Raw genomic sequence first — 17,279 nt, forward strand, 5'->3', positions numbered from 1 at the left:
AGATACTGGAGCGGGCTCTGGAGATACTGGAGCGGGCTCTGGAGATACTGGAGCGGGCTCTGGAGATACTGGAGCGGGCTCTGGAGATACTGGAGCGGGCTCTGGAGACACTGGAGCGGGCTCTGGAGATACTGGAGCGAGCTCTGGAGATACTGGAGCGGGCTCTGGAGATACTGGAGCGGGCTCTGGAGATACTGGAGCGAGCTCTGGAGATGCTGGAGCGGGCTCTGGAGATACTGGAGCGGGCTCTGGAGATACTGGAGCGGGCTCTGGAGATACTGGAGCGGGCTCTGGAGATACTGGAGCGGGCTCTGGAGATACTGGAGCGGGCTCTGGAGATACTGGAGCGGGCTCTGGAGATACTGGAGCGGGCTCTGGAGATACTGGAGCGGGCTCTGGAGATACTGGAGCGGGCTCTGGAGACATTGGGGCCGCTTTCTTCCTCCTCCTCCGCTTACTGGGCCCAGTAGCGGAATATGGGTCCAGCCTGGGGCAGGCAGGGAGTTCGCTGGAGCGGTATGCGGAGGAAGCCGGAGGTTGACTGACTGGCCCGGCCAACCGTGTTTCTGGATGGACCGGACGACAACACTGATCCTGAACCTCTTCTACTAAGAAATTGGAGCCATTCAACCACAAAATTAAATTGATAGTGTCGCTTAAGGAGAAACAAAAAACAGGTTCATCAAAACGGATAGTGTCGTCATCCAATCCATCCAAAAACAAGGAGATCAACTGAGCATCAGGCCAGTCAGATAAGAAAGCAAGCTCCACGAACTCCTCCACATACCTCTCCAGCGAACGTCCTACCTGCAGGAGCCCGATAATGCGTTCGCTGGCTGTTAGAAGAGTGAGAGGCGCTGGAGGAGCAGGAGCCAGGGAGCTGGTGGAAGTCTCCATTTTTTTTTTCGTGGAAAATCCGGTCGGTTTGGGTCCGTTCTTCTGTTTCGGGTGGCTGGTAGAGAGATGAGGCAGATACGGATTTCCACGATAATAGAGACTTTACTTCAAACAATGGCAATGAACAACAGACAGACACCTTAACAAAACAGAGAACGGACGAGGAGTGCAGGGAGTGAGTGCATTATATAGGAGTGCTAACAATAGAGTCCAGGTGCAGGTGATCTGTGATGATGAGGAGCTGACGAGGGAAGTGAGTGCAGGTGTGGAGAACAGGAGGAACATGGGAATTGAAGTCCAGGGAAACAAGGGTTCTGTGACACTAACCTGCTGGCTAGGTTTATTTAACTCAACTATTGTTTAAAATTTACTGTATTGCTTGCTTGATTTGAACCCAAAACATGTTGGAAATTAACATTTATGAACATTTATTAATAAGTTCAGTGAGTAATAATTAAACAATAAACATTTATTAAATTGCTTATTAATAAATGTTCACCTTTCAATTATTATTTTGGGTTCATTTTAAGCCAGCCATACAGTATTTTTAAACAATAGTTGGGTTAAATAAAACTACCCAGCATGTTGGGCAAACATTCAACCCGACCTCTGGGTTAAAACAACCAAATTGCTGGGTTTGTTTTTAACCCAGCATACATACATGCATTTTTTTTCAATGCCTACTTTTTTTTTTACTAGAACAGAACAAATGAGTTTAACATTGTGTGAGAACATAGTGATGGGTCTAAAATTAGAGAAATGAAGTGATAAATACCCTTAATTCCTTAAATGAAATAAATGCACTGAGTTCCATGTGTGATTAGGTGCTGAAATTGTATTTTGGCAGAACAAACTGCACGTAGAACAGTCTAACATTATCATGAGATTAATCAATAATAACCCTCATAGGGAAAGTTATTTGTGCTTTCAACGTGAAATACTGCTTAAAAGGCATCAGATAGCAGTGGTGTTCTGAAACGAGGAGGCAAAGTCCTCTGTTTTTTTTAATAAATCAAATGTACATTCATGTCCCGGTTACACTTAATGTAGAGATGCAGGAGAGATGCGGACTCCCGCTGTTGGACAGTGTTAGAAAAACAAGCAATTTAGACACTTTGGTCATATTTGCATTGTTTTATTTTTGTTTTTTGAGGAGGCACTGCCTTCCTTGCCTCCTCGGAAGAAACGTCCCTGTCAGATAGATAGTTTGTTTCATTGTCGAAGGCGTTACGAACCTTCCAATCCTCTGAGACTCTATGAATAGCTTTCATCCGCTGCCTTTCACTACATCAATTCTTGGAGGATTTGTGAGCAACCACAGTGTAATGAATCATACACAATAATAAAGATATTATGCATGCAATGATTAATCACTAAAGTAAATGTAATTATAAATGGAATGTGGCTAAATATAATAGATGTTAATCCATATGCTAATAGCTTTAGATGGGTCTGTTTGGGGGATTGGAAATGTGTCCAATGTACCGTCGCAGAATCTGTCCCCATAGACAGAAGCCTAAAAATGAAAAGACGTGATTGTGCATAATTCCCTTTCTGAAAGTCTAGCCTCCCCAGAGACTGTAAGCAGCATACAGTTAATCATCTTCTTTCAAGAAAGAGATGTGATTTTCAACAGGTTGCATTAATTATGCCTTGTAATGCACCTTGTAATGCATTGTATAGACTTATGAATAATTGTAACCACAGTTATTCATAGCTATACCTTTAGAAAGTACAATGCATTTCAGATGGTAAAATATTATAATGCATTTTAACTTTGGTTACAATTATTTATGAAAAGATGTAATGCATTACATCCAGTGTTGTAAAATAATGTGTTACTCCCTAAAAAGGTAACTAGTTGTGTTACTTATTTTTATGGAAAGTAATGTGTTTTGCATTAATTTAAATTAAATAAATTATTATTATTTTTTTTTTTTTGCATTAACTCTTCCAGGCCATGCAGGTATCAATTTTTACAGAGAAGTTTAAAGCAGTGATGCATTCAACAACAGAGCCTATATAGCATACATTTTTTTTTTAAAAACAAATTAAGAACATTATTATTATATTCTGGGAACTTTTACTATTTCCTGACCCCTAGAGCGATGTATACTATACAAAACATCTCTTAACATTATGGTTTATATTACCTACTGTACTACTCTTTTAATTTTTATTTTAAGTTTATTTTACATTGTTACTTTTGTACTTTCCGTCTGTTCAAGCACGCATGAGTGTAAATGTCTACGTAATGGAGAAGAGAATTTTACTTCAGTAGTTTAAACATGTTTAAATTATTAAACTGAAAAGTAATGTGCATTACTTTTTTAAAAAAAAGTACATCAAAAAAAGTAATCTGATGATGTAATGCTCATTACTTGTGATAAATTACTCCAACACTGATTACATGTAGTTTCATGAATACCTTTATAATGCATTATACATAAAGGCTTTGAGAAAAGTATTAGTGCACATGTCAGCTGAGCATTATGTGAAAAAGCATTCGGATTGGCTCTGTGGCCACTTATCGGAGTAAATCTGACTGTTCATCATTCTGTTCTAGGATGAAAGCAGCACTCTTGATTGCTAAGAGGGAAAGAATAAATGCCAACATTTTTCTGAAGTATATTTTTGTCATGCAATCCTGTGTCTTTTTCTGAACTGGTCTGTAAAGCTTCACTTCAGATCCTTAATGCATTCTGGCTATTTCTCTCTTTCTTTCTTTTCTTCCTGTCTCATTAAGAAACCCTCACGTGGAACAGTGAATACACAGATGGCCATTTTCCATTGGCAAGGAAAAATTAGCATACAGTCACTGTGACAAAACCCTGTTTTGTTGCCATGCAAGTGGTACATACATAAATTAGGAAGGTGGAAAAAACAGTAGCCCAAGAAATGCTGCCTTCTTAACAAAGAACTGGAAATTTCCACAGACTTCTTAAAGAATCCACATATGGCCTTTTTTTCCATAAACAGTAATCAAAAAGAATGTCTAATTAATCTAAATAATTGACGAATAATTTATTGTTATTGTTATTATTTTACAATGAAAGGGCCCTATGAAATGTTTTATTTCTTCAGAAATTCTGTGTTGCCTGTTTTCATTTTTTTGGATTTATTTCCTTTCTTCTGACCAAAGCTATCAATCTTTCTATATTTTTTCCCTCTTTTTGAAAGTCATAGGAATATCCCGGCCTTCGGTCACAGACTCAGTTGTCTTGCATCATTGGAATGCTTGGCTCAAGATGAACAAAATGCATGTCTTAAAATTCTTTGGGTATTTTGAATTTTGCCATCTAGTCCTAGGTTTATCGCCTGAACCAACCGAGTGATTCACTGTAGTCTGATTGTCAATAATTATTGAAAAAAAAAGGTAGAAATTCCATTTCACGTCCGTGACGGGATGCCAAAACATTCGGAGCATGCGTGGCGGTTTGCGCTGCAGTGCTTCCTGGTCTCATACCACAAGAAATACAACAAACAATGCTAATATACACACACAATGTGGTGTAATACTACAAAAAAAAAAAAAAAATGATAATCATAACCTTTATCTCCATAGCAAAATTCCAGATGGCCAGACAATGATTCATCTTTTATAAATCGTTAAAATATTAATGTCTGTGATGCTGTGAGCATGGAGACTCTTGTATAGACTGTAAGTATTTAAAATGTTTAACTTTTTAAAATGTTTGATGTTTGATATGAATAAATAGTGCTCATAAACGGCTGTCAATGGCATTTGCAAGTGAAAAGAGTTGAGGCTTGGTCCCAGAAACGGCGTTATTACGTCACAACTTAAAGGGTTAGTTCCCCCAAAAAATGAAAATTCTGTCATTTATTACTCACCCTCATGCTGATCCACACCCGTAAGACCGTTGTTGATCTTCAGAACACACATTAGGATATTTTATTTTAAATCCGATGGCTCAGTGAGGCCTGCAGAGGGAGCAATTACATTTCTTCTCTCAAGATCCATTAATGTACTAAAAACATATTTAAATCAGTTCATGTGAGTACAGTGGCTCAATATTAATATTATAAAGTGACGAGAATATTTTTGGTGCGCCCAAAAGAACAAAATAACGACTTATTTATTGATGGCCGATTTCAAAACACTGCTTCAGGAAGCATTAGATCATAAATGAATCAGTGTACCAAATCATGATTCGGATCGTGTGTCAAACTGCCAAACGGCTGAAATCACGTGACTTTGCCGCTATAATCAGCAGATTCGACACACTGATTCATTTATGATCTGATGCTTCCTGAAGCAGTGTTTTGAAATCGGCCATCACTAAATAAGTCGTTATTTTGTTTTTTTGGAGCACCAAAAATATTCTCGTGGCTTTATAATATTAATATTGAACCACTGTACTCACATGAACCAATTTAAATATGTTTTTAGTACCTTTATGAATCTTGAGAGAGGAAGTGTCATTGCTCCCTATGCAGGCCTCACGGAGCCATCTGATTTCAACTAAAATATCTTAATTTGTGTTTTGAAGATTAACAAAGGTCTTACGGGTGTGGAGCAGCATGAGGGTGAGTAATAAATGACAGAATTTTCATTTCTGGGTGAACTAACCCTTTAACAAGTGGATACTAAAATGGCTATCACTCTTGGTCACGTGAAAAAGGACAAGGCAACTGGCCACTTGGTGGCGCTATAAAATGGGGGGGGGGAAACACAAAAACAGCTATGGCTACGCAACAGTCAGTCCGATGAACTTGAAAATTGGCATGCAATGTCTTTGTCCAAATTCCCATGATTGTCTCTGAGGACATTCATGTATCGTGAAAAACACGGCTGCTGTCGGCCAATGAAATTTGAGCACCTATTGGACAAGGTTAACAGAGGCCGATCAGAACGAAACTTGCTGGGCCTGTTTGACTGTGAGAATTCAAAAGAAATTGGCCAACTCTGCCTCTATGACCACTGCTGTCAGTCAAATCGCTAGTTAAATATTATTCGAAAAATGTACATTCGTGAACTAGTCATAGGATTTTTCGCTCAACCTCAAAATAAATAGATAAATAAAATATGCAGTCCAATTCTCTGGACACTCTGGTCAGTTATTATCACAAAAATCTTGGATTCTGGCATTTGGATATAACAGGGTCATTTAGAAAATGGGCGTGGCCAAGTGTACACAAAAGCCTATCATTCCTAAACGAAAACTCTGAACTTAGAAACATTAAGTGAGCACATGCAACATATGATTCTAAAGATGCATGCAACATTTATGGCGATCGGGCCATAGGTGGTGCTATAACTGTGGCTATAACTAGTCCATCTATAATCTAGGTGCTTACAAGTTTGTTAAATAAAACATAATACCAGCATGTGCTTAAAACCCTTAAAGGGTACCCATTATGCAAAATTCACTTTTATAAGGTCTACAGTGTGTGTAAACAACCAGCCTATAAATGGTAAAAAAAAAATCAACCCAATATTTTTCTTTTTTTATAATCCCCATAAATCATAAACAGTCTGCAATGTCATGTGAGTGTGGCCACAATAGAGATGGTACTCAAACCCAAACAGATGTTGTATTTATTTTTATTGGAGGCACAAGTTGTACAGGCTCCGCCCTCTTCTGTAAAGTGGGGCGTGGATCAGCAGCTCATTTGCATTTAAAGACACATGCACGAAAACAGCATGTTTTTCCTTCCACTCTTTACAACATGGTAAAATAAATGATCTGTGGGGTATTTTGAGCTGAATCTTCACAGACACATTCTGGGGACACCATTACATCTTGTAAAAAGTGGCATAATAAAGTTATATGGTTGAGTTTGATCATACTTCTGAAAGTCTGCTATACCTTTTAACAGAAATACTTCCTTGCATATCAATTTTGGTAAAGTTGGCAAGCTCAAAGTGTACAGCGTAACAGGACTGATCCTGATAGCGATCGAGCTCAGTAGCATATTCAGTGTCTGTTTGTGCTGCAACATATTCACACTCTCAGAACGGGGTAGAAAATAGCACCAGCCTGTCTAAAACACACACACACACACACACACACACACACACACAGAGAGAGCTGCTGGATGTCACATGCAACGTCGATGACACCAGCAACTGCAGCACGGAGACGAAGGCTGCCATGGCAACGGCGAGATACTCATGAGAATCAACTAAATGAAATAAGCACGGCGAATGTGCTGGTGGTCAGATGACCACGTCAGACAGATGTCGCAGTATTATTATTGATGAAATCAATAAAAGGCTGCAGAGTAAACAGTGCATCTTTGGTCTTATGCAAATTGGTGCAAAATGGGTCAGTTGATCAATTTACAGCATTATTTATTACGATACAGAGTTGACCCATGACAATAAATAATACAAAGGCAGTGGTGGATGTTGTTACCTGTGGCTACGGTAAACATTGAGGAGCAGGATGAGAACAGCGAGGGAATAACAGGCCACGTATGGACCGCCAAACAGCCGGGTCAAGCCTCGTGTCCTGTGCTCCCATCTGGCAACCTGAAACATGAACAAATGCAGTCATACAGCAGACGCATATCCACATACACCAATTTTAATGAAGTTCAGAGACTCATTCATTATTATCAGAGGAGACTGGAGGGTAATTATAACATTTCATACCATTTCTTTACCTTCTTACAGTGAATCAGAGACCACTGCAAATCTAGCTGTCATCTATTGGTGAATTAAACATTTATATGTACAACCAGGGCCTAAAACGTTTTGCCACCCCTGTCAGTGGCCAGTGACTTTTTTTTACCAGCCATAAAGCAAAACAGGCAGTTATGACACCAATATTTTAGATCAGGGGCGGTTTCTTTATTAGGGCAATAGGGCGACGCACCACCAAAGTGAGAAAAGGACGGATTTTTCAATCACGTTCAACCACAGAGTTACGCTAGCTGTCACTGCTAGGCTGTTTGTTCTGCCTCTGGATATAGTCCACTCAGCGTCGAGTCACACTTTGTGGAGTACCGCCTCTTTTTGGGCAATTTCAGTCTGGTGGAGATTTGCCCCGAGTGCTCCCATAGACTTCCATTCAAAGAACTTTTTTTTAGAAATTTTTTTTCGAGGCGTGGACGAGCCTTCAGCAAGCACAAACGTCCGTGAATGAGCTCTGCCGCGCGCCAAACAGGAGTTCAATCTGAGTAAAATACATTTTGCTTAAAATATTTGTTGAAAATTTGTTTTTGTTGGCGAACATAATTATACCATATGTAGAATTCCGAACCTACAACTAAGTGTATTTGTATGATAGCAGTAACTGTGTAAAGTGACTATTCTAGGGTAATCAAAATAATAATTATTATCAGTCTGTTCTTTTGTTTTTATTTATTTTCATTTTTAGTTTAGTGTATTTAATTTCTGCTTCAAAAAAACATTTTGTTTTTAGATTATAAAGGTACAATTTTAGAATGTAGTCTAGGCCTAATGTGATTTGACCCCTTTTTTGCATATAATTTATAGCATATACTACACAGTTACATTCATGTTTGGTTTTATAGCCTTCAATATGAACATTGTTTCTAGGACAATATTGGGCAGGATCTTAAATAATTTGTTTTTTTTTTTTAATTAAATACAGATTTTTTTTTTTTTTTTTTTTTTAGATCTCAGCCCTATGGCATGCTTTAAATACAGAATTTTCCATGTTTTAGATAGGTACATTATTATATCACTTGTTAAATGGATATTTAACAATTAGTCTATTCATTCCTTCACAATCCTCTATTCCAATTTTGATACCACAGCTAAAACTACTAGGTTAACATAATTTTAATTGCATACATTTAAAATTATGTTAAATTATATTAACTAGGTTAATATAATTTTAATTGCATACATTTTCAAAGACAAGTTTTAACGAGATTTAACATGCATGTTTGGTGCTTCGTTGCATACTTAAATGTGTTTCTGGGAGTGAATTACAGTGCAGAGCATGTTATTTCCTGTTGCCAGCAGGTGGCGCTATGACTAACTGAATATTGGCGTATCTTTAGGCCAGGACTCTTATCATACATGTGAAGTTTGGGGCAAATTAGATTAGACCGACCAAATATGAAGGCGGCAGATCCTTTACCTATTTAGCACCTAAACTCTGGAACAATCTTCCTAGCATTGGAGAACCTGTGTCTGGACCTGGCTACTGACGTAGCCCAGGAGACAATGGGCCTACAGACCCAGTTCTGGCTGCATCTATAATTCAGATTTTTAATCCCCGTATCCGCTTGCATATATTTATATATAATCTATTTTTAATCTCTATAATAAAAATGTATAATTCAGATTTTGATCTCCATATCCATTTACATATATTATATATATCTTCCAAGGGGTTTTTTCCCTCCTAGGACTTTTTTCCCAGTGCTAGCACGCTGGGTTTTTCTCCTAGGGGGTTTTTTCCACCCCTGGGAGTCAGCCGACATTGGCTTAATGTAGCACCATCTTGTATATGTTACATATTACCACGCTTGGTTGTACAGCTTATTTTTAACCACTTCCCTTTTTCTGTGCTTCTAATATGTAAAGCTGCTTTGAACAATTACCAATTGTAAAAGCGCTATATAAATAAATTTGACTTGACTTGACTTGACTTGTTCTGATTAAAGCTCTAGGAGGAGTTAGTTAAAATACAACGACTGGAAATGGCAAAAACTGCACAAATTTTGCAGAGAAAATTCAAAATATCTGACTTCCAGTTCAGTTTTCAGAATTTGCACCCATGGGCTTTTTTGTAGGTATTGGGCTGTTACATCTGTCTGAATTTCATACTTGTACGTGAGAAGGGTGCTGAATTGAAATTGTTTAGGTGGCGCTATCGAGCCATTTGCCACACCTAATTCTGAAACCCATATCAGAGGTACATTTTCAGCACTTCTGACACGTGTGCAAAGTTTCATGAGTTTTTGAGCATATGTTTTCTTTCTCAACTGAAGACATAACCAATTATGTTTACTAGTCTACTACTTGCCGAGACGGGCATTTTTTTGACATAATTTTGCATGAAAATTTGTGTCTGTTCAAGCACAGAAAGGCATGAAAGAGAGTTCAACTTAGTATTTGTGAGCTATCTGAGACAAGGTGCTCAAGGGCGCGCACTTTGGATGTTTTGAATGTTGAAATTCCCACATAGTGTGTGAGTATATCGAATTTCCTTTTACATGTTCTAGTGCTTGAATATATGTACAGTGGAAAGGCTCAAACTCTTGTGATGATGCAGCACTGACCGTCAACTGTACAGAGCATCATTCACGTTCATGTTCTCACAGCATTGCATTGAATTCATAGAAATGTTACCGGACATCTGGCGACTGACACAGTTTCATATACTCGCCAAACACTCATTTTGGTAATTGTTAATTGGCATTTGGTGTGTGGCGAGTGTTAATTTTAGGCCAATCTTTAATGAGAAAGATTAGACACTTTAAACCGTAATATATAAAGTTCTCCCATTATGCTATTTCAAAGTTTCCTAATTTTGTTTTGGAGACTCATACAATAGGTTTACATTCATGCAAAGTCAAAAACACAAAAACACACAGCGTCTAGATAATTAAAAGATAACAATATCATTGCAGTGGCCGAAAAAACCCAAGCCACAAATAATGTTTATATCAGATTATCCTATGGACTGCTTTTTTACCATTACTGTTGACTCATTTTTGGTTATTATCCAGTCCAATCAAATATTTTTTTTAAGGCACTTATAAAAACAAAGGTGGTTCAATGAAGAACCTTTTAGCATCCATGAAAGGTTCTTTAGGGAACTTAAAATGGTTCTTCTATGTTGTTGCTGTGAAAACCCCGTTTTGAAACCTTTATTTTTAAGAGTGTAGGAAATTACACTGCATTCCAAATTATTATACAATTGACATATCAGTAAGATTTCAGTACAATAAACATTCAGATTTTAGTTTTTCTAAGAAAATGTTTGTTTGTTTATTTATCCATGTCTTTTTAGATAACCAGTATCAATCTCAGACAAAATAATTTCCAAGGTCTATGGAAACCCTACTTAGAGGATGTTCCACATTATTAAGCAAGTCACGGTTCTCATGCAATATGGGGAGGAAGAAAGATCTTTCTGAAGATGAAAAGCATGAAATGGTGCAATGTTGTGCAAAAGGCATGAAAACAACTAATATTGTGTGAAACTGAATGGAGATTATCAAATTATCATAGGATTTGTGAGTGATTAGCAGAACTCATTTTAGCCACTCTGAACCAAACCTAACAAAGAGAAACATTTACAGTGGGTGTAGAAATACAAACAGTTTTATTGCTGTGGTGTTTTTTTGCAGCATGGGATAGTGCATAGTGCATTGTACAGTAGTGAGTTGTACTATGCACTATCTTCCTTTTTATACCATAGCTGAAAATGGCCAGTTATGAACTCCACATATCTTGCAAAAGTCATTTTAATACCCTCCGTCTCACTTCCCAGTATTCCAGCCCAGATCATCACCCGCCAGCTCCTTGCTGATGTCGCAGTCTTATTGGAACGTGGTGGCCATTCACCAACCATCCAGAAATCTAGACCATCCATTGTAGTACGGCATTAGTCAGTGAATAAAACTTTTTAAAAATGAGTCTTCATGTATTTCTACACCCACTGTAAATGTTTCTCTTTGTGAGGTTTGGTTAGTGGTGGCTGAAATGCATCTTTACGCACAACTGCCAGCCTGAATGGAGGGTTTCTTGATACTCCAGAGACACCAGGAGCTTCAAATACCTGTTTGCTGCTCAACACTGGCTTTTTTATAGCTGCCCTTTTAATACAATTAATTTTTTTGACAGGAACTTTCCTCAATAAGCCTTTATCTGACCGAGTTCTGCTGTGCTCTAAATTACGCACAAATCTTATGATAATTCGATAATCTCCATTCAGTTTCACACAATATTTGTTGTTTTCATGCCTTTTGCACAACATTGCACCATTTCATGCTTTTCATCTTCAGAAAGATCTTTCTTCCTCTCCATATTGCATGAGAACTGTGACTTGCTTAATAATGTGGAACATCCTCTAAGTAGGGTTTCCATAGATCTGTTCATGAGGTTGATACCAGTTATCTAAAAAAACATGGATAAATAAACAAACAAACATTTTCTTAGAAAAACTAAAATCTGAATGTTTATTGTACAGAAATCTTACTGATATGTCTCTTGCATAATAATTTGGAACGCAGTGTAGTTTTGTGTATTTTTTTTTTTTTAAATTATGCAGTCACACTTAATGTTATAATACAGAAATATACAATATTTATATATAATATTAAATATAAAAATTATATTTTTTATGTATATATGGCCGAACCTGAAGTTAAATATAATATAATATATATCTTGTTTAACCGCTAAATATCTTTGCAATCATTTGAATATTTTATAAAGAATTGATGCCGTGAATATTCAGCAAATCAGATCATGTTTTTCCAGCATATTCTTTTAAGCATCTCTCTCACAATAATTAAAGCGACCTGTCCTCACACAACCTGAGTTACCTTTACTTTTCCTACATGCATAATGTGCAAACAACAGCCTGTTTTCAGCTTTGAGAATTATTAATGCTTTCTTCTTTCTACAGAGCCCCCCTCTTCCCTCGCCTCTTTCTTTCAGGAGCCTCTCAAAACAGACGCTGGGGTTTTGTTTGTAATCACTCTCCTCACTGTATGGATATTCATAGTCCGTGCCTGTATCGTGGGCAGATGACAACCTGTTAGAAGAGGAGCTCTTAGCTGAATTAGAGCCCAACCTAAACCCTGCTGAACCACATAATTAATGAGCAGAGTCTCTCTTCAGCTATTCCCAGTTCAGCCCAGGTCACCGGCACCCACGATTACAGCAGATAAAGTGATTAAGAATATCGCGCAGAGCCTAATTAAGAACTTTTGAGAGGACGATGAGAAGCCAGATGGTGGTTATGTACTGAAACAATTTTACTGGCAGATAGAAACACTGGCAGAAATACGCACTTGTTTTGCTTTGCAAATCCTGTAGGTCAATCCAGGTGACTGAGTCTGCTAATTGGGGAAAAATAAAAGTTTTGACTTTAGCATGCTCTCAAATAGACACGCTAATGCAGACACTCATATTTCAAAGGATGGAATAAATGAGGCAGAACGTGGAATAAAACAGCAATTTGTTTGAGGTGTTTTGCCAAATATATAAATGAAACCACCAGCTGTAAATCAGCTCAGAATGTAGGTTAAGACAGGGTAAACCATTAGGATAGGGTGAAACATTTCATTTTCCATGACCAAAACATCTCTTTTATTAATCATGAAAATCAACATTTGTGAGATTTATTACATGAACTATTTTGAGTTTAAATAATCAAATGCTTTGACATGGGATAGTGATATGAGAATTTATTTTATGTTGGATATAAAAGCTATTAAATATTATTAAGATATCAATCATCATCCAAATGACCAACCAGATTTTGGGGCAGAAAACCCCACAGCTGCATGTTGTTGCTGGTGTTTTTATTGTTTTATTTCATAATTGTTATAATTCAAGGAGTTTTTAACGAACATTCCATGAATAAGATGTGAATTTCAAACATAATTCAATCTGAATTCATAGGCTATTGTAACATCTTTATTTAAAATATATATGTGCGTGTGTGTTTGAAAGCCTCGTCTGCTCACCAAGGCTACATTTATTTAATTAAAAATACAGTAAAAAACAGTAATATTGTGAAATAATATTACAATTTAAAATAACTGTGTACTATTTTAAATAAATTTGACAAAGTAATTTATTCCTGTGATCAAAGCTGAATTTTCAGCATCATTACTCCAGTCTTCAGTGTCACATGATCCTTCAGAAATCATTCTAATATGCTGATTTGCTGCTCAAGAAACATTTATGATTATTTTCAATGTTGAAAACAGTTGTGTACTTTTTTTTTTTTTTTTTCAGGATTCCTTGATGAATAGAAAGTTCAAAAGAACAGCATTTATCTGAAATACAAAGCTTCTGTAGCATTATACACTACCGTTCAAAAGTTTGGGGTCAGTAAGAATTTTATTTTTATTTTTTTTAAAAGAAATTAAAGAAATGAATACTTTTATTCAGCAAGGATGCATTAAATCAATCAAAAGTGGCAGTAAAGACATTTATAATGTTACAAAAGATTAGATTTCAGATAAACACTGTTCTTTTGAACTTTCTATTCATCAAATAATCCTGAAAAAAAATATTGTACAAAAATATTTTGTACAATTGTACACATTAAATGTTTCTTGAGCAGCAAATCAGCATATTAGAATGATTTCTGAGGGATCATGTGACACTGAAGACTGGAGTAATGATGCTGAAAATTCAGCTTTGATCACAGGAATAAATTACTTTGTGAAATATATTTAAATAGAAAACAGTTATTTTAAATTGTAATAATATTTCACAATATTACTGTTTTTACTGTATTTTTAATTGAATAAATGTAGCCTTGGTGAGCAGACGAAACTTCTTTTAAAAACATTAAAAATCTTAGTGGCTCTAAACTTTTGGACTGTACTGTATGTTAAACTATAATTCATTTCTGTGATCAAAGCTGAATTTTCAGTATCATTACTCCAGTCTTCAGTGTCACATGATCCTTCCTTCCTATCAAAAACATAAATAAAATCTGAATTATTACAAAAGTTTTTACAGGTAGTATTTTATTTTATTATTTTTTGGGTCATATAATAATTATACAGTGTAATTATATTAACTTGACTGGGACTCCAGTCAGACATCAAACTAATTTGAAACCATTATCCAACACCTGGGCAAATGCTTTGGGAAACTATTGGAAATGCTTAGGCTGAAAACTGGAAACAGGACATGATTACTTTTGGTCGTTCTGTTCCAGAATGAAAGTGGCAATTTTGGCACATGGACTATACAGAAACAGTTGTGCAATGTGTTCGTTTTATAATCTCAATCAAGGGTTTTCGAGATTACCGTAATAGAGTGCACTAAATGGAAATTATTTGATATTTCTGAAGAATTTATGGAACACTAATATGCTTGATCAATGGACTGAATGTCCTGTATATGGAAATCAAAGCCAGTGGCGGCTGATGATATAAATATAATAATAAAGGATTATTATTAAATTTTAAGCAGCTGGACAGAAATCCATCCAGCGGTGTGTGTGTGTGTGTGTGTGTGTGTGTGTGTGTGTGTGTGTGTGTGTGTGTGTGTGTGTGTTTGTGTGTGTGTTAGTAGAGTCCAGGCCTCATTAGAAGTGTATTATGCACGCCGGCGCTCAAGAGAACAGAACAGAACATACAGCGACAGTGTAAATGATGTCAGGACGGTGCCACCATGATGTCCGTGTTAATAAAGCTGTTGCTTTCGTCTGCAGAGAGACACTTTTGACCCAATAAACATTAACGTGCTGCTACAGATGTGTGTAGTAATTATATTACTGACATTTCTCCCTTTCAATTTTTAATCACTTTCAGCTTTCAGGCACAAAGACAAAGTTACACCTATGAATAATTATAGAAAAATTATAGTATGGTAATTCTATTTTGCACATATGAAGTAATGGCCATAAAGAAAAAAAATGATATCTTCACCTTTTTTTTGTAAAAATGTTTTAAGCATATTGCACAGTTATGCTTGAAGTCAATTGTTTTATTTGTGAAACATGACAAAGTGTGTAGACAAGTTTTGGCTAGCTAAGATATGTATTTAAACCAGATATAAAATGTCCATGCATTTTAATGACTTCTTTTTAACATAAACTAACTAACTATAACTTACCAAACTAATAACATGATATGATGCAATTCAGTCATGCATAAAGGACACAAGTCTCAAAAAATAATAATCATGGCATAGTTCATTATTAACTATTTTCATCTATTTGATTTAAAGGTACCATAGAATTGAAAATTTAATTTACCTTGGCATAGTTGAATAACAAGAGTTCAGTACATGGAAATGACATACAGTAAGTCTCAAACACCATTGTTTCCTCATTCTTGTGTAAATCTCATTTGTTTAAAAGACAGAAGAACAGGCGAATCTCAACATAACACTGACTGTTACGTAACAGTATGTATGTACGTCCCCAATATTTGCATATGCCAGCCCATGTTCAAGGCATTACACAAGGGCAGCCATTAACGTCTGGATCTGTGCACAGCTGAATCATCAGACTAGGTAAGCAAGCAAGAACAATAGCGAAAAATGGCAGATGGAGCGATAATAACCGACATGATCCATGATATCATGATATTTTTAGTGATATTTGTAAATTGTCTTTCTAAATGTTTCGTTAGCATGTTGCTAATGTTCTGTTAAATGTGGTTAAAGTTACCATCGTTTCTTACTGTATTCACGGAGACAAGAGCGGTCGCTATTTTCATTTTTTCAACACTTGCAGTCTGTATAATTCATAAACTTCATTCTTTATAAATCTCTCCAACAGTGTGTAATGTTAGCTTTAGCCACGGAGCACTATCAAACTCATTCAGAATCAAATGTAAACATCCAAATAAATACTATACTCACATGATCCGACGCATGCATGCAGTATGAATGACGAACATCTTGTGAAGATCCATTTGAGGGTTATATTAGCTGTGTGAACTTTGTAAATGCAATGTATTATAGTCAAGAGCTCGGGGGGCGGGGAGCGCAAGGATTTAAAGGGGCCGCAGCCTGAATCAGTGCATAGTTAATGATGCCCCAAAATAGGCAGTTAAAAAAAATAACTTAAAAAAAATCTATGGGGTATTTTGAGCTGAAACTTCACAGACACATTCAGGAGACACCTTAGACTTATATTACATCTTGTGAAAACTGGTTCACATATTTTCAAAATGCATTTTCAAAATGTTTACAATCATCATAAATATGTTCATAGTGAAAACAATTAAATACATTCATGTAAAATTCAGTAACGTGTTTTTGTCATTTTATTAGTTTTTCACTTTTTTAAATATTGCTATTCAGGATTCATTTGTTTTATTTCAGTTTTAGTTTTATTTAAAATTTATAGTTAAAACCAGTTACAATTTTTAAATTAGTTTAAAAAGGAGAATGTTTTTGTGTGGTTCCCTTTAAATGTAAATGAGCTGCTGCTCCCGCCCCCTTTTCAGAAGAGGGCGGAGCTTTAACAGCTCAACAACAACAAAGCTGGAGAATCTCATGCAGCCAAAATGAGGATTGTCAGTAATGGTGTTCAGCCTTACATTGTTCAAACCGGAGTCGACACTGATGGAAGAAGTTACAACTTTTAGACGTTTCTGAATGGTTAGTGGATAAATTGATGTAGTTGCTGTGGAGTTGATTCAACTCATCCACTAGCATGTGCCGTCATGTTCATTCTTTGTGCAAAACCCGTATGGACGGGACGCCAACTATACACAGTGTACCT

The 17,279-nt window shown here is 36.5% G+C and overlaps 1 protein-coding gene across 1 annotated transcript in view; it reads right to left on the minus strand.

The window, feature by feature from the left end:
* Positions 1 to 17,279, minus strand: part of pemt (phosphatidylethanolamine N-methyltransferase) — a 98,378-nt gene that overhangs the window by 48,597 nt on the left and 32,502 nt on the right. The window contains exon 3 of the mRNA XM_067369679.1: positions 7,278 to 7,393. Within this exon, the coding sequence (XP_067225780.1) occupies positions 7,278 to 7,393 (116 nt within the window). The remainder of the gene's footprint in view (positions 1 to 7,277; positions 7,394 to 17,279) is intronic.

This window comes from Chanodichthys erythropterus, chromosome 19 (assembly GCF_024489055.1).
Source record: "Chanodichthys erythropterus isolate Z2021 chromosome 19, ASM2448905v1, whole genome shotgun sequence".
Classification (NCBI taxonomy): Eukaryota; Metazoa; Chordata; class Actinopteri; order Cypriniformes; family Xenocyprididae; genus Chanodichthys; species Chanodichthys erythropterus.